The 19,089-nt window shown below is 41.2% G+C and overlaps 1 protein-coding gene and 1 long non-coding RNA gene across 2 annotated transcripts in view; one reads left to right on the top strand and one right to left on the bottom strand.

Moving 5' to 3' along the window:
- nrxn2b (neurexin 2b) overlaps positions 1-9,870 on the top strand; it is a 643,742-nt gene extending 633,872 nt beyond the window's left edge. Inside the window, 2 exon segments of the mRNA XM_025905407.1 lie at positions 6,765-7,166; positions 7,169-9,870. Coding sequence (XP_025761192.1) covers positions 6,765-7,166; positions 7,169-7,653 — 887 coding nt within the window. The 3' untranslated portion in view covers positions 7,654-9,870.
- A 4,430-nt stretch (positions 9,871-14,300) lies between these two features.
- On the bottom strand, positions 14,301-16,692 carry LOC109196253 (uncharacterized). Its single transcript, XR_002057773.2, has 2 exons — positions 16,350-16,692; positions 14,301-14,973 (listed from the first exon to the last, which is right to left on the bottom strand). It is a non-coding gene; the product is annotated as an uncharacterized LOC109196253 (long non-coding RNA).
- Positions 16,693-19,089: the final 2,397 nt, after the last annotated feature.

Below are 19,089 nucleotides of genomic sequence, written 5' to 3'. Positions count from 1 at the left end.
TTCAAATGTTAAAATATAATAATTATATTTTAGTATTAAAAATATCATTTTGATTAAAGAGCTTTGTGCATACTGCTTTAATTTTATTTATACGGCTCCAAATCACAACAACTTTTTTTAAGGTAAAGACCCTACAATAATACAGAGAAAACCCCAACAGACAATGACCCCTATGATCAAGTGCTTTGGCAATAGTGGGAAGGAAAAACTCCCTTTTAACAGGACGAAACCTCCAGCAGAACCAGGCTGGGGTGATATGAGGTCTTTAAGAAAATTATTATTATCTTGTTATAGTAACCTTGTATCATTACAGAAACATAAGAAATGGTTTTGGTAATTACCAGTGCTGCTAGGACAGCTGTAGCATAAACCTGGCCCTGACTGGTGGTCTAATAAATTTGTTAAGCAGTGTATGTGCTCCCCGAAAAGCACTTGAGTTACCTTGAATAACTGCGTAAAAGTTTGTTGTGGGATTGTGGATTAGTGGTTTGACTGCTCGACTGTAAATGGCAGCAGATTACAACATTTATCAGTATGTTTGTGTTAGGAGAACCTGATCTGAACCAGTGCTGAGAAACTTGAGTGTAGCATTTTCCTGCAGTTTTCTCTGTAGGTGGTTGGGACTGAAATAGAGACTCAATCCCCCTCTTATCAAAAGAAGAAATGAGAGTTTCTTTTGGTTGGATGCTATGTCCAGGCTTAATCTCCCATGAGGAAATGCAACTCACTATCTCTCTCTTTCTCTCACACGCCCCCACAAACACACATACGGTGTCTGACATGCTCACCTTTCCACATAGGCACTTGTCTCTCTCACTCTGTGGGTGTAAAGTTTTCTCTCTGCCTCCGACTCTCCCGAGCAACAATGAACACGCTTGTGCGTACACACACACACACACATACACGTGCTCTGTATCACACCTTCCAGATGCCACGAGAGTTCCAGCAAAGCGAGCCGGCGGGGTCGGATAAGCCTCTGTGAAAACTGTGGACGAGGAGAGAAGAATCAACATTGTCTCCAAAGCATGTTCCCCCTCCATCACTGCTGCACAAACACAGGCCTTTAGTCATTGTGTGATAGGACCAATTCCCAGTGTTTTCAATTACATGTGAGTGTTCGGCTCGCTGTTATTGAACTGCCTTCAGGAAGGAAGGAGAGAAACATTTTATAGGCAGCTGTGGATTTTCTGTTAAGCAAAGCTAGATGCGATTGTTATGAATTGATGAGGATCGATACAACTCCTTCCTATATACAACCAGCTGAGTTCCATCTGCTTACCTGCAGTTGGTAACACCACAACACACAATTCAAGAGATGCAGCTTGTTTTTTCCTTTTCTTTTTTTTCCACAACTGCATTTGGTGGAGGAGTGTTTTGGCTGTGTCACACTAAATGAGAGTCCTCAACGTGAAACGCTCAGACAGTGATTGAGGGGTAGCTGCTGTTGCACATTTGCTGACAAGCTCGGAGTGGATGCAAAATAGACAAAAGCACAGGGTGCAGAGAAGAAGACCTGAGGAGGAGACGAGCGGGAAAGAGCGAGAAGGACTGGCTTTCATTGAGATGTGCATCACGTTCCTTTGCGCTCAAAGCAGAACAGAGGAATGGGGAGAGGAGAGAAGCGGAGGTACAGAGGGAGCCTGCGAGAGAGAAGGAAGAGGAAGTGAAGGAGAGAGTGAAATTCCCATGAACGATTCCTGGTGTTCCCATCAGGCTAATTAAACTTTGACTGTTAGAGAGCCTTAATTACATCACCCAATTAGAGCTATGGTTTCGATACTTCAGTGTTTGTAATGAGTCTCTGTCAGAAGGGTGACAAGCGCTAGGAAATGTGGACCTCGATTACAAAGCTCAATATACCAAGCAGAAAATGAACACACAGGAAAGAGTCTCCAAAGATGCATATGGACACTCATTTGCTACACATATAATAACTATAATTCAAACTAACGCACAATTTTGAGATTCTGTCCATCCAACATTAAAGCTGTGTCTTTTTGTCTCCATATATCATGTTCTGTCTGTTCTCTACCCCAACATGACCTTACTTCGCTTTTCTCTCACTTACCTCCAAGCTACTTATCAGTCCCAGGATGTTGTAGGCTCTATATCGGTTTTACTCTGACAAGATCAGAGCTTTGAGGAGCTCCTCAATAATTCATCAGACAGCATGCTATAGAGACAACCTACGAATTGCTCTTCTTAGGCCGAGGAGTGAAAATAAGAGATTGGGTGATAGATGAGGGATGACCTGGAGCCTCTCTGCCCCCCTCCGCATTCAATGTGACTCAGAGCCAAGTCGATGGGTTTGGGTGTTAGTTATTTGTCAGGGTGATGCTTTATTGATCGCTCTTAGCTAGTAACAGGCCCAAGTTTATCATATAGGTTCCACAGGTTGGATGCTGAGCAGTATGGATGCTTAAACCTGCATGACAGGATGCTTTCTAAGCGGTACATCATCCTTTCACTGTTCAGACAAGCGTTACTATCCAAGCCTCTGCCCCTACTGTGTCTGATTGGTCAGATTTGGAATGAGCCTTCTGATTTGATCATTTTCTGTGGAAAAAAATAATGCAATTGACTAAAGGTCGCATCAGCTCCATGATGAATGCTTGAGTTTGCATGAGTTATAATGAAACCTGTCCCAGCTACCATAGGGCGAGAGGCGGGGTACAGCCTGGACATGTTGCCAGTCTGTTGCAGGGCTTTAGGTGATTGTCTTTAATTAGCAGAGTTATTTTACAGTACCATAAAATATGGATCACAATCTTAGTCGGGATACACAGTCACTGCAGAGGTGCTCAGTCAGCCTAATCACACAACCGAAGAATGCATTGCTCAACATTATTCACATGCCTGTAACCATTTTATTTCATTACTGGTCAATGGTGCATTTTGTCATTTACAAAAAAAAATATACATATTCTGCAAACTACACAAAAGTGGTTTTTGAAATTCTAATTAGAACCAAATGTTAAACCAAAGCTGTTTTAAGGAGGATGGCCTTTTTCCTTGTGCATCATTCTGAGTAGGAAATCTGGCCGCTCTAGCTTCAGATTGTAAACAAATGCCCCGGAGCACCATGGAGAAACATGGTGGTTTGCAGATTGTCTGAACCTCTAACATGGTAATGTCTTTCTTCATGGAGATAGACTTTATTGCTGCACAATATGTGACTCTGAGACACAATATGAGCAGGGCATCATATCTTTTTCGTCAAAACAAGTCCCTTCACCTGAGAACAGCAGCAGCAGTTTACAGAGCCCCACGTATAAAGAAGCATGTTTGTTCCCTGTACCGATTATAGGGCCATAATTGCACCTATTGTAGCAGGATTCAGAAGCAAGAAAGGGATAATATATTATGCTCGGACACGCAGTTAGATTTTCCATCTGCAGCCTAATCAAAGCTGAATTACAGAATGCTGAAACTCCAAACAACCTTTTTGCTCTAAATATTTCAAATGGATGTGAGCGGGGTGACGTGATCAGCAGAATAACGATATTTGTCAGGAGACCGACGTGGATGCAACACTATCCATCTGCCCTGTGCTTATTTTGAGTAAATAGGAGGGGTGAGGGTGACTCATACTGGCAACGCAGCGGAGAGGCATGTGGGTAAAGATAAAGAAATTTCATCATGTGGACTAAACGTCTGCCTCAGCTGTTCAAATCAACAGAGTCAAACTCAATCAATCAGGCTGAATATCTGAGTCTCTCCCGCTTTAATGCTGAAATGACAGGGTCGGAATGTTAAAGAAACAGACACCCACACGTGGGAATCATGCCTAATTTTTTTTTTTTGCATCAGAACTGGTCTCAGTAAATCCCAGTTTGGGTCTGATGGCTTTGATGTGAAATAATATGCATTCACCTAAATATTTTATGCTCACTTTCCTGGGTTTCCTCTGGTTTACATCAGTCTGTGGTTCTTGGCAGCTTTCAGCAGGAGAACACATGCAGGGACATTTGTGACATGTATCCCCCACCCACCCCGCCCCACCTTCCAACCTGGCTGTTAACAGAAGCGCCAGAGCTGCATACAGGGACCACACAGTGCAGTGTCGGAGAGCCAATTGAAGTTGCTGATTGGTTTAAAATATTGGTGCAGTAGGCTTAGGTCGCACAACAGGAAATGAAAAGATGTTTCAATTGATAACTGCCTGGAGGTCTGACATGTGGCTCACTCTGTGTATGAGGGCTGAGGTTCATTATTCTGCTAGGAGCTGCTGCCTGCCAGTCATATGGGATAATGCCATGAGGCCTTCAGGCTTTGGCTCCTAAAAGCTAAGAGGACAGCAGAGCGATGTGGGTCACTTGCTTGAACAATCCTTTCTATGTACATTTGTGCATGATGACTCTGGGCCTCCTGTAAATATTTAATAACCCTTGTAAGCATCACTCCAATGGGCTCCTATAAGCCAGACTTTAAGCAGAGAAGCACAGTGTTCCTGATTCCTGAGGATTACATTAAATGTTTATTGTAACAGGGGCATCTATTTGCAATGTCAGCCGTGCGTACAGTAAGTAGGACACACTGTGAGCAGAGGTAGCTCCTCAGTAATGGGCAGGCTGCACACCGAGCAGCAGGTATGAAGCTTGAAATTGCACTCGCAGCATCTGTGCCACGCAGACAGACGGCAGAGTAAAGATAGCAGCGCTAACGTCTCGTCGTCACCCTCCCTCGCACATGCGTCGTGTATCTCTAAGAAACGATCTTCTCTGTGTTCCCAAATTGTTGGCCCCCACCCCCCTCGCTGGAGCGACTTTGACGAGTTATTTTACGAAACCCAAAGATTTTCTTTTTTTCTTTTGAACACACTGGGGGAAATCCTACTCGAAGTGAATCTGCTTTGTTCCTCAAATGTGCCGCCACACTCTCCTGTCCTCTCGCCTTCAAGGTGAAATTCATCCCTCAAACACAGACAGAAAATGTATGGGAGAGAAATAACTTGAGCATTGCCATGGAAACTAGCTTTTCCAGTAGTGGTGGTGAAATAATAAGTTAGAAAGGTTGAAGAATTACTAAGTTTCTTTCTCCTTTACAGCTCTCACATTTTGCTTTATTTCAAAGCGTTTCTCTCAAGTGTGTTGTTATATGTTGACATGTCGCAGTGGCTTTGTTAACCCAATGCATTACCTTTTTTTTTTTTTTTTAACAAAGCCTTTGCCATTCTTTGAGTGAAAATGTGGGGTTTTGTAACTGACCAAGGGTTTTGGGGGTGTTTGAGTGCTGCTGAGCTGAATAAAGGCCACAGAGGAATTCTTACAATCCCAGAACCTCCTGTTAACCACCCCCTCCCTTCCCATCAATTCCTGAAACGCCTTATCCAGCCACTCTCTCCCACTGAGTCTCCCTGGTTTACCTCATCAATCGAACACAGAGCCAGAGTCATGATTTTATGCTGGTGATGTTGGCATTTCTTTGCTTATGTTTTGCTGTTACCTTCCCTTTTGTCCCCCTCCAAGATGTGTTGTAAACTAATTCACTCTGCAATACTGTTTCCTTTACTGACCCTTTTGCAACACTGGACAGAAAATTGAGTGTGTAAATTTACTGCTATTAATATTCTATGTCCTGTTAACACACTCCTGATATGTCTAACCATTTCAATCTATGATACAAGGATTCCTCTTAAATGCACTTTTTTTCCCCAATATTCTGAACTGAAGCAAAGTCGAAGCTTATTTCACACTGGGCTAAAATTGCATAACTGAGGCTTGAAATTCTGGCTCATTAAAACCTTTTTTAATGTTATTTGTGTTGATGGCTGTTTGAAAAGAACATCATTCCCCCATGTTTAACGTGTCATGTTTGGGAGCGAAGTGGGCATGAGGGAGTCATGATAAAAAACTGAGCAGTATTATTTAATACTCTGTTACTCAGTGCGCTGTAGTGTAGTGCACTGAGAGTTTGGGTTAAGAATTAGAGGCATCAGTTTTCTGCAGCCGCTCCTGAGGGTTTGCATACAGATTAAGCTAATTAGAAATGAGCCATAGAAGCCACTATGCCCAAAAGGGGAAAATAGGATTGAGACAATTCTTCATGAGAATTTGGGGGGGGGGGGGTGAATAATGCAACAATATATTATTATTCTTATTTTTTTTTGTTACATTCTGATTATTTTACACCCAATAAAGAAACAAAAGAGGAGAGGAGGTAAACAAAGGTGGGGGTGGGGATGGGAGGGGAGTTGTTTATCACTATCCGAGAACAATCTTACACAGCTTTCTTTTTGTAATTTTTTTTTTCATGCAAAAATCATGCGGCCAATTTGTTGATGTAAGTGACCTGAACCTCGTGGTTTGCTATCTTATTTAACCAATCACAGCAGAAACATCTGAGCGCTAGCGTAGTCAGCGTAGGTAGGACTAGAAAGGTTAGCAGTGAAGGATAGGCTGTGTAGTACAATAGATGTTACGTTGTTCAGTGTAATTTGTAGTCTGCTTTTACCTTGTGTTAGTGATATGACATGTAGGAATATGCAGCACAGCGAAATAGGTCAGAACAGTCAGGAGCAGGTGCAGGCTAGAGTATATTCTTACATCTTGTTTTATAATGTAGCTCAAAGTTAGTCAGCATATTAACTTTTTAAATAGAACAGACTAAACTTGTAGAACTAACCTCATGTTAAGCTGTAGTGCTGTTCTAATACTGGTGTTTCTGTAACATTTGAACTGTCTTTCTTCTGTTGATCTGGAAGTCGTCTCTCCCTCAGGTGGTCTCTAACACTCTTTTCCTTCGTTGTCTCTTTCTTGTCCTAGGAGGTGAATTAGTGTTGCCCATTATTACAGTGGACTCCCTAGACCCCCCATCTATCGCCACCCGCTACCCAGTAATACCCCCGCCCCCCACCACTTACCGCCCTTTCCTCACCCTGCTTGAAACCACCAAAGAATCCCTCCCCTTGCCCAACGGCCGGCCCCCTTGCCCCTTGGACCAGGAGGACTGCGAGGAGACCATCGAGGTGTCGGCGTACGGCTCGGGGGAGATGACCGAGTCAGATGACGAGGACTATTACAAAAATTCTGCCCTGGTCACCGACAGGACTGTCCTCCCCCCTCCCCCAGCCGTCGAGGGTGGCGTCCAAAACCCCCGAGACCGCCATTTCTCCCGCTTCCCCAACTCCCGCCCCCCTCTCTCCTCCACCCCACAGCCAACCCCGACCAGCTGAACCCGCGCATCAAGTCAGCCGGCGGCGGCAGCAGCAGTAGTAGCAACAACATCCCTGCCGGGAAAATGAACACCCGGGACCAAGTGCTGCTGCCGCCGGCCCAGCCCTCTTTGGATCCAGGCCACCGTAGAGTCCCAGGTATAACCTATCCCCCAAATTTCCCTCATGTTCCCACTCCAGACCCCACGTCTCCAGAGAGAGGGCTCCCGGGTGCCGTGGAAGTGCAGCAGTCGAGCAGCACCACCGGGATGGTGGTGGGCATCGTGGCAGCCGCTGCCCTCTGCATCCTCATCTTGCTGTACGCCATGTACAAGTACCGCAACCGCGATGAGGGCTCCTATCAGGTGGACCAGAGCCGTAACTACATTAGCAACTCAGCCACACAGAGCAACGGGGCCCTGGTGAAGGAGAAACAGCCCAGCACTGCCAAGACGGTCACCAAGAACAAGAAGAACAAAGACAAAGAGTACTACGTCTGAGGGAGTGCCGCCGTGACACACAGGGGCAGACAGCAGAGCACTTAGAAAAGGAAAGAGACGGCGGGGAGAAGGAGGGAGAGAAGGCAGTATGTGGGAAAACTGCAAACACATCACAGTGGCTAATTCATTTAAAACTTCAAGTATTGTCAGGTGCTCATATGTGTTACCAGTTCATCTCTAATCAGAGGGAGGCAGCAAAATGAGATGGCACAGTGACATCACAGCTCTCCTCACACATTTCCACATCACTTTGATTGATTAGACTAAACTTCAGTTACATTCAATGTTAACCACAGTGTGGATTTAAGGAAAGGCTATTACATCTCTACACATACCGTGCCAACAACCAATGCTGATAAAACAGTGATTCATGGGTTAGCATTTGACAGGCTGCTTAATATCCAGAGTACTGTAGGAAAGCATCGCCATCAGTATTTGTGTCAAGGCCTGTACTTGATTCTGAGGAGAACCTGCGTCACCTTAGACAGTATCAAACATATATATGTTTTTTTCCAACCGGGCTCGAATTAGCAGATCAATATACTGCCAGCTTACAGAAACACTGTGTCAAATCCAGCTTCTCCACCTCTGTAAGTGTTCGACATCTCTGATCTCTCACCTCCCATCGGATCTCTCTCTCTCCTTCTCGTTCACCCACGAACTCTGTTTCTCTCCTTGTCTACGGTGCCCAGCAGCCGATGCAACGTAAACTCTGCCGTGTTTCAAGCATGTAGTATTCATTTACGAAAAAGAGATAAACTGTTTTTCCTTTCTGTGGAGTTTAAAAAACAAAAAAATATGACGCCGATGACTGATGATCGTAACAACATTAAAAGTAGCAACTATGTGAGATGCCACCGCTCCAACCTAACGGATGCTAAATTGTACGTTTAGCCGCCAAAAACTCGTCGAGGCCAAAAAAAACACCCCTTTGGTCGTCCTTTGTTCCAGCAGATCTGTGTCATGTGTATCTGGGGCTCTGAGGTGCCCCCTAGTGGGCCAGCAGAGAAACTGTCACGTCCTTACAAGTTACTAATCACCGAAAAACAGAAAAAACCTCCAGCAAACAAGATGAACTCTGTTCTATATAATTATAAATATATGTATAGACGTTGCAGAAACATATGGACCTATGTGAGCGAATCAAAAAGTGCGTTTGCTGAGACGTGCACAGCAAAAGATGGGATTCTTGAACAGCTTCACCGTCCAACCCCCCCCCCGTTCCTCAGACCCCTGCCCCCCCTGTCATGAACAGTACGGCTGATGGAATGCCTTGCTGCAAGACTCAGTCACTTTGGTTTGCTCTTTTCTTTTCTTTTTTTAAAATTTCTTTTCATTTCTGGAGAAACGAGAGACATTTTAGGGAGATTCTGAATTCATTCGTGTTGGAGTTCCACTGTGGAGACAGATACCTTGCAGCAACTGAAAAAGAGCAACTGTGTCGTTCGCCCATCTCTAGCCTGACTGGACTGACGGCAGCCCGTGGGCAAAGCGAACTTAATGGGAAGAGCACACAAATAAAAGGAGAACAGTAGTTCCCTGAAAGATGTACAACAGAACTCTAGTATTCCAATTTTCTCAAGTCTATTAAGAAAAGAAAACTGTACCATGAAAAGAAAAATTCAGAAAAAAGTTTGTGAAATGTCTAAATATTTGACTTTCATCCCATTACTAAGAGAAATGTGTTTTCCCTACTATCATTCCTGTTTGGAGAAAAAAAAATAACTATGATTCTGGGAAACTGAAATTTCTATGTATTTTCTTTTGGTACCTGAGCAAATATGATTTGGGTTATGAACATGAAACCATGCATTCTCCTTTTCCAGAGGAGAAAATTTCCTCTTTTATCCTCCATCTGCCATCCTTAGCCTCTTTCTTTGTTTTTCATGCATTCCTTTTTCTCTGTAGAGATCATATGTCCCCGTACCCTGTGAGGAAAGCAGGTTCTATCCATCCTCCGATTTTTATTTACTTTAATTTGTTTTTATATCTATTTCTGTCTATATGGCGAGAGACAAGATGGTAGTCATTTCACTTGACGGGCTCCATCGTTACACTCTTCTGCCACGTTTGTCTGGTTTCTCTCTTTCTCCATTCCGAGCATACTCTCCCAGTATCTTCCTGTTCTTTCTAAATGTTATTGTAAAGTGTTCCAGTGAGATGACTCTAAATATGTGTACATTAACAGAGGGAATACACTTGGTTATATACTTCTTACTTACTGCGTTGTGTGGTCTGTTCATTGTCTCCTTATTTTCAAATTTGATTCAATCCCCAGGAGGTACCCAGAGGACTGCAAATTGCTTTGAAACAGTTCAATATTGCAACATCTGATGGACCAAGTTGCTGGTAAAAGCGACTCTAGTTAGAACCAGACCACTTCTGACTCTGACACCCCGATTAAGCTAAATGCTCTGCAAAATAAGTCTGTAACTGGACCCGTTTTAAAGGGATAGTCTCATTTCTCAGTATAAAGAAAAGTTATGACATCAAATAATTTGAAAGATACTATAATCACATAAAATTCTCCACATCATGGCTTTAAATGCTGACATATTTCATAAAAGCACAGTGGCCCTAAAAGCATTAATGTGTTAATACATTTTCCAAATTAAGAAAGTAAGAACATTTCACACTGCCGTGTGAGGATGGATGGTTGGGTTAGTAACTGCAAGCAGTTTTAGTTTAAATGTATCTTAATATTGTCAGAAATCGATAAAAATACAGGGAGCAATTACTCACCCAATGCCGTTTTTATGTCAGAGGAAAACTTCAGCTCCTTATCTTCACGTTGATGTGAGCGCACTTTTCTGATTTTGAGTCTATTTGGATGTCTCTTTGGATGTATTTTTTTCTCCTTTCCACAATTGTCAGACTTGATTCAAGTACGTCGAGACCGCGTTTGTTTTATGTCAGTTACATTTTCATTGTAGAGCTGAGGTTTTCAAAATATGAGCCTCGGCACCCCAGGAGGGCACAAGGGGAGAGACGCGAAGCAGAGACACTGCCGGAGATCAAAGAAACGGGTGCGTATGCAGGTGGTCTGAAACAGTTGGGAAAGTTTAGACCAGAAATTTCTGTCAAAACGGCACTCTCTCTCAAACTCTCCCAAACGTGACACGTGTATTTTTAGGTATTTGGTGCCACTTCCAAAGGACAATAGAAAGAAAACGCGTTCAAATATGTTCAAATTCATCCATTAATGACTGATTACATCCATATAGAAAGTGCTGTTTGCTTTTATTGGTGCCCATTTTCCAAGTGTAATTACAAATAAGCTCAAATATACAAAGCTCAACTCACAGCATCCCTGCTAACATTTTACTTCCTGTATTACTAACCCCAACAGGCCTGGATGAGCTGCAGCCCAGCACCTCTGGAGCTGGTACAGTAGGGGTTCATTGTTCTGCTGAAAAATCGCTTTAGCAGCAATGAGGCGCTGCTGTCATTATGAAACAAAGGAAAACATCCTGCAGTCTTTTGTTTATTCCCTAAGCTTTAAAAGTCCTTCAATGGCAGAGCATTTTTTTAATATATACATTAATTTTGTGGCCTGCCAAGATGATCATATCTCTATAGTATTGTTTGCTGTGATCCTGCAGGAAAATATAAAAAACATCTTTTTTATTCTACTGCCTGAACAAATATGTATCTGTAATGCATTTCTTGTGCAGCTCTTTAAGCTATTTAAACTCACACGTGTCCCACTGAAATTACTTTCAGGTCAGTTATTGATTATTATTTTGTGAGACCTCTCTTAACGAGTCTTCATCATGAGTCTTCTTCACCCCTCTAAAAAATCCTTCCCACAAAGTGATAAAAAAATCATCACAAGTCAGCGAAGTAGAGAAGTATGCTAATGTCATAAACTTTCAGAGCAATCATCAGACTCGAGCACAGTCCTTACCTCTTAAATCCAGCATGAAGTTACCGGGCTTTACTTCAGTTTAAGAAAGATGGAGGCGGTAAACCTTGACAACTGATACGTAAATCAACTATCATGGTTTTCTATATTGGAACTGTGCTGACAGTCAGTTCTCAGTTGTTACACTTAATAACTCAAAATAAATGAAAATGTCATCATTTTCATACAGTCAGAAACTGCGGTACCCCTGAGAGGTCAAATGCACTTTACTCAGGATCTCTGTGCTGTTGAGATCAGAATTTGAGATTCGCATACATATTTGATAAGCCACATCATACTAATAGTCCACTGGAGCATTAGGATGAATGAAAAACAAGACACAGACAGGGCTCCTGGTGAGCTGCACCGGCTAATTTCACCTTCTAAGAAAAAAAAATGAGGAAAAACAACAGCAACATAAAAAAAAACCCAAGCTACGTTTTTGGGAGCAGTAGCATAGTGTCATCACATGGTCCAGGGCGCTGTATCACAGAGAAAGATGAGTTGTTTAGCCAGCTATCGTTATGTCAAAAGATCTTTACACACTAAGCAGACTGCAAAAATGCAACATGATGTACACACAACATACATATACCACAGCCACGTGACAAATGTGGGGTTTTTCTGAAAATTCATCCTCAAAAGATTCACTGTGAAAACAATGAAGTCCACATCAAGCCACGATGAGCTCATCCTAATGTTTCTACACAAGAAAGGGAAGAAATGGAGACTGTGGGATCATTCTCTATTCTATTTCTCAAGAGTAGGTAGCATCAGAGAGCAGTTCACTGTTTGATCCAGGAATTGAAGCTGTATGTCGGCTGTTTTCGTACACATGTACGAAAGAGCGGCGGCTTATTTACCAAGAAGCTGCTCTTCCTTCTGGCCTTATGTGCACTCTTTGACAATTCACCTCTATTAAACGCTTTTCAATCTGCAAATTCTTTTGTGAAATGTAAACAATGTGGTCCCAACTGCCAGTGGGGCAGTTGGGACCACATGTGAGGAGACAGATCATTTCAGTGACCTAGACACTGACCCAGAGCCGTGTCTAGCTGTGTGTCAGAGGTAAAATAGTTTTATTTTACTATTTCCATATCATTGTGTATTCAGTACTGGTGCCCTACCAGTACTGAATACACAATGTGATCTACAAGAATACTCGTTGCCCAGTGCAGTGGTCCGATTGGGCAGAGTTGTTTATTTGGATCCAAAACATGAGCTTGATTCGAAAAAATAAATGCCACAAATTCATCCAATGAAATTACCTGGTCGGCAGTGATGGGAATAACAGCGTTACAAGTAACGGCGTTACTAACGGAGTTACTATTTTCAGTAACGAGTAATCTAACTAATTACTATTCCTATCGTTACAACGCCGTTACAGTTACTAAGAAGAAAATGCGGTCCGTTACTATTTTTCAACAAACAGACGGTTGAAGCTGTGTTCAGCTTACCGCATCTTATATCAGTTGCAAGTAGCTGACTAGTAAGTAATCCGGACGCTACAGCTTTAAGCAGCTGCGTGCAGCACAACACCTGGAGCTAAGGGGGCAAAACAATGGCATGAGTGCTGCTGTTTGACCGAGGAAGAATAAAGTAGTCGTGGTAAGCCAATCACATGACCACTTAAAGACGAAGCAACAAGGTGATATATACCAGTTTTTAAATTGTGTTGATAGGCCACGTAAAACCAGAGTCATGATAAACAATATATACGCGGCGTTTTTTCCTCAATAGCAGGGCTGGACTGGGACAAAAAATCGGCCCGGGCATTTTGACTAGAGACCGGCCCACCAGGTATTATAGGAAAAACCATAAAGCCTTTGAATGAAAACAAACTCTGTTGTCACAGTGATGTACACCGTCTTGTTGGTATATATGTATCAGTCTAATAAACTTAAACCTACACCATCCTCCCTATTCTGGTATTCTAAACAGTACCCGAAAGTAGACTGCTTGGTCGAGTTAACCTCCTGAACTATCTACAACACGTGGTGAAAACCTGAAATTAAGACAGAGAAGACTAGAGGTGAGACATGATCATTACTGATTACTGATGACAGATTTAGATATATTTTCATAAACCATTCATTTGCCACATCAATAAACAGCATGGCAGGGCAAAATATTTTTTCTAACATGGCAACCTTTAAAAAGTGAAAGGAGACAGAAAGAGGTGAGAAAGAATAAAACTTCATTGACTTTTTGATGGCATTTTACACACAGTACTGGTACAGAATCTAGAAAATGTGGGAAAATACACTGTAAAAACTGTGACTAGAGGTTACTTAAAAAACCTATGGCAACAAAGTGACACTTAATTTACTTAAGTAGATTTTAATTTCAAGCAATTTATGTAAAATTTATATAAAATGTTAATTAAATTTCAACAAAAAACAAAAATAGATATTAATAACATTCACTTGTAAATATGTGTTGGATTTAGGGACAAAATCTCAAATTGAAGGTTAAAATTGCCTAATTGTAACAAAAAATATATTAATTTGAAATGAATCTCCGAGAAAAATTACTTTGAATTTACTAACAATCTGGCAAAGGTTTAGTAAAAACTGACTAAAATATCCATTACAAAGAAATGAAAACTTTGTGTTTTTAATTAAAACTCAAATTGGATTCAATAATTTTCCAATTAATCTTTATAAATAATGACTGAATAGTAAGAGAAAATCAAATTAATTTAACTTCTTTTCTGAGTAAAATGAATCAATTTCACAAAGAGAACATTCAAACTTTTATTGTGGAATATAAAACGTATACAAAATGTATAATATAACATTTTTCTGATTGATTTAGATTGTATGCACTGAAATTCTTCACTAGTGCTCTCCCCAAAATAATAGGAAGAATAGGTCATAATTGAAAATACAGTTTCAGCCAACTTCTCGAGAATGTCAGTCTTCACTTTGGAGGTGGGCAGAAGATTTCCATTCTTTTTATACTCCTCAGTGGCTTTTTCCAGTTACATTTCGGGTTCATATGAAGACTGTGGAATGGGGAACAGCTTCGGCCAGGGCTCACAACGTTCTGTGAACTTCTGCCTTTTGAGAATAATTTTGTCCTGAGAAGATGTGGTTGCAGCAGAGTCTGCACTGGATACAACTGGATTGGATGATGAGTGATAGTCAGTTGACAGTTGATCAGAGGGGCTGCCGAAAACTGGCAGGATGACCAGAGTGATGCACAACTTTAGCTGATCCTGGTCACTTCTGCGAATAGTGAAGTAGTCCTGAAATTGTGGTTTAAAATACTGAAGACTGAAGTCGTTTGAAATCCCAAAGGTATCCTACACAACACTTTGCACAGCTCCTCTACTGTTGGTGGGATCCCTGATGGAAGAACCAACTTCTCGAATATGGTCATCAGTGATTACATGGAGCTCTATCTCGTTCAACCTAGAATAAAATGTAAATGGGCAGAATTAACTTAGATTAAGTAGGGTCAACTTGGTCATTTTCTGCTGCTTTCAAAACTACTAGTTTAATTTAATACAATCATCCATCACAACCTATGCATAGTCTACATAATGATCAGCTGAATTTAAGTTGAGGGATCTTCCAACAACTGAAAAGAACACAACATTAATAACAATCGCACTCTCCGAAGTAAAAATTTTACACACACAAATTGGTAAAGACAAATTTGAATTAATACTTAAATTTTTAAAGGTGAGGTTCACATATAAAACAATGAAACTCTTTATTAGATTAAAAAGGGAATAGACCCTATTTTCTGTACCGATTTGGTGACAGATCATGACATGAAATAACACTATTTATATATTTATATACTGTATATATCTTCCCATATTTGAAAAGACGTCCTTTTAATCTACACAATGTCATCTCCATATCCAAACACCATTGGGTGTTAAACATAGAAATTATGAAAGACTTATGTCAGATTAAACACGTATTACTATATTATTTCCTGAATGTACCTTTGTCTTGAAGATTGTTCAACAGAAACATAAACATCGTGACTGAGCATGGGTTTTACTGATACATCGACCAAGTTTAACTGGAAACTCGCATCATCCCTCTATGTGAGCTGTGCCTGCACTAAAGTCACAGGGCTCTGACATCATGAAAATGAAAACCAGTTATGTTGCTGGACTGAGCCACTGTAGCTTAATTACCACAACTGAAAAACACTGCATGGAGACAAAAGCTTCAAAAACCTGTGACTGACAAAATCCCGCACAAATGATTTTAAGTACATCACTCAGCACTGAGTGCAAAACGTTTTCATAAAATTTTAAAAGTAAATGAGGGAGGTTACAGCCCATCGAAATATATCATTGATATATTTTTTTAATATAGTAAAATGTGGTTAGTCAAAGCTCTGAAGTAACACAGCCGCGAAGGCTTGGAAAGTGACCTTATGCTAACAGTCCACGTCCCGCGGCGTTCCTGAGGAACGCAAGTGGTGACCTTCCACGTTGTTATGGTACGCGGCGGGTTCCAGCCCTGTGTTGCAGCCCTAAACCCTAACCTTATCCCTAAACCTAACCATAACCTTATTCCTAACCTTAACCAGCACTTTAATGAGGTGAAATAGTGTTTTCCCAAGCGATTTGAAGGGGAAAAGCGAAGATGTGTAGATTGAGTCCAAACGGTTCTCATGTGTCCGCAGTTTTCCGATGTTGTCACGTAGGAACGCGTTGGGTGCCCGAAAACGTAATATGTTGACGATTTGTCACCTAGCGTAAAATGTTACGCTTTGGGAGTGAGAACGGGTTGTATATTCGTACAAATTAAGATAATCTTACCTCAGACAAAATGGAGATCATCCACTGCTGAAGCGTGTGTGTCCTGCACATGGCACAACTGACTACGGGCGGAAGTGTAGAATGATTGAAATGAAAATGCTTTCATTAGTTAAATCTATTAGATTTCTTAATTTTTCATGGTACTCATACATTTTTGTTAAATCTGCTCAACAAACTATTGCTTAATTTACCCCAAACAAAATTGTGTAAATTTAAATAACTGAACATCTCAAAAATGTTTAATTTTGCTTAGATTTAATTAAAACAACACATACATGTTTTTACTGAGTAATAGTTACTATTACTTTCCTGTTAGATACTAATTAACCCAAATCACAGTTTTTACAGTGTAGTGGCATCATATACAGTACCTAGCTACTTCTGAAGAAATTATGATGGGACCCTGAAAAAAAATTACTACGTACAAAAATGGATTTCTATACATTTTACATCAGATGAAAACGTTTGTTGTAAGATTCAGATAATTATTTAATAAAAGCTAGACATTTTAAATGAGAATAAGAAAGAAAAGTATTTCTTTGTGCCCTCCTTTCCCTGTTAATGGAGGGGGAGAGAATGAGAGGAGAAGTGGCAGCTGTGCAGCAAAGACACAGAATAACTCCAGCTTTGTGTCTTTTTCATTGTAGCTGAAGTCCGGGACAAACTGTGTTCCTTTTCACCTCAATACGAAACGCGCAATATTTTCTCTGAATACGAGACGATTCCGTTTTTTACGGGACGGTTGGAAACTCTAATAACTAACCTTATAAATAAGATAAAACAAGTTCAGCATCAATAAAATCATAGTACCCGCCCAGCAGTATATAAACTCCGTCATGCTAGCTAGCACGCAGTACGAGTTATTGTGACTGACTGTAAAAAGTCAGCATAACGAAAATAAACTCAACCTAAACTTGGTTTATATCTGACCCAGATAGACTGCAGGTCATAACTTCTTACCTGAAGTTCAGTTCACCGCCTCCTGTCTCTGCTCCTCCTGCCAATTGAGTTATTTTTACACATCTCCCAGCATCTGGCCAATCCACCACCTTTCAGTGTTTATACCGTTACGGGAAAAAAAAAAAGAAAAAAAGAAAAAAAAACCCATCAGCCCATAAAAACGAAAAATCGCCATCGGGATGGTGATGCCCGATGGCCAGTCCAGCTATGTGGCCAGTCCAGCTATGCTTCCAGGCACGTTAGTCACACATTGAAACAGACTGACGTGCAGAGGTACAAGGCAGCCCAGGAAGAGAAATGTTGCTTTTAGACTTTGCGACTCGTTTTATTTCTCTATCTGATAAGAAAACTATTCAATCAGATAGTTATTTGTGGTGAATGAAATACGGTTACAGTTTCACGAAGTTTTAAGCACCAAATCCGAAATCCACGAACTACAATATTAAAATCCAAGATTCTTCATTACTTTATACAGAAAAGCTTGACATGGTATGCAAAATACAACAACAAAAACCCCCCAAATACAAATAAACGAACAAAAAGTTTTGTAACTGTCAGTTTCCTTTTAAAATTCTTAGTGTGAACAACATTACACAAACAACCACGTGTGTGCGCACATTCGAACGCCTCGATCCCTTGTGATTCGGTAACTTTGCTTTGATCCTTCCTGACGTGGCAACTTTGCTTTGATCCCAAAACCCATAAATAGGAGCGCTCACCTATTATATTTTATGGCTTGACATTGACCTGACAGCAACTAAAAACCTTTTGAGAAGTTTTTAGAGCATTTTCTGACAGAAACCAAAACAAGTTCAGTTTTGTTTCTAAACCAATTCAGAAAACAAACAGACACATTACACCATGTCAGCCAACCCATCCTTCGGCTCAGATGAGCGTAAAATATCTGAAGGGACCATTTTGGGAGATCACCACATGGTAGAGTCTTTCCTTGGAGAAGGAGGCTTCGGTGTTGTAACCAGGTGTCGCAATACAAAAAACAACCAAATTGTGGCTATTAAAGTCAACAAGAGCGACCCTGAAATTCTGCAACAGGCAAAACAGGAAATTTTCATCCTGGAGCAGCTGCAACGCTTGGATCCAGACAGGTGCAACATTGTTGAATGGCACGGCTATTTCCTCGATGGAGAGCGTATTTGCTTAAATTTTGAACTCCTCGATCAAAGCCTGTGGGACTACATAGGGGACTGGAATAACCAGGGTCTCCCAATAAGAGAACTCAGGCCAATTTTGCATCAGATCGCAAATGCTCTGTTCCACCTGGGTTCTGTGGGAATAGTGCATGCTGACCTCAAACCTGCCAACATAATGGTTGTGAATCGCCATGAGTCTCCTGTCAAAGTCAAACTTATAGACTTTGGCATCGCATGTAACACTTCTGCAGTGATTACTGGTGGTACTGTGGGGAGAATTGGTTATTGTGCACCTGAGATTATGCTTGGCACTTCATATGATGAAGCAATTGACATGTGGTCTCTGGGGCTGGTAGCTGTGGAGCTTGCTACAGGGGTGCCTCTCTATCCTGGGGAAGACGATTATGATGTTTTGAAATTCATAATTGAAACTCAGGGTCAGCTACCAGATCATCTTCTAGAGTCTGGCTTGTACACTGATTGCTATTTCATCGAAGATAACTACTACGAACAGCGCTGGACATTTAAGACCAAAGAACAATTTCAATACGAGACAAATTATCAATCCAAGGAAACTCGATATATAAAACTTAAGCGTCTCGATGACCTCGAACAACTACTGAAGGTAA

Source organism: Oreochromis niloticus, linkage group LG3 (genome assembly GCF_001858045.2).
Source record: "Oreochromis niloticus isolate F11D_XX linkage group LG3, O_niloticus_UMD_NMBU, whole genome shotgun sequence".
Taxonomy (NCBI): Eukaryota; Metazoa; Chordata; class Actinopteri; order Cichliformes; family Cichlidae; genus Oreochromis; species Oreochromis niloticus.
Note: the sequence above shows the minus strand (reverse complement) of the source record. Positions and strands in the feature narration are given on the sequence as shown.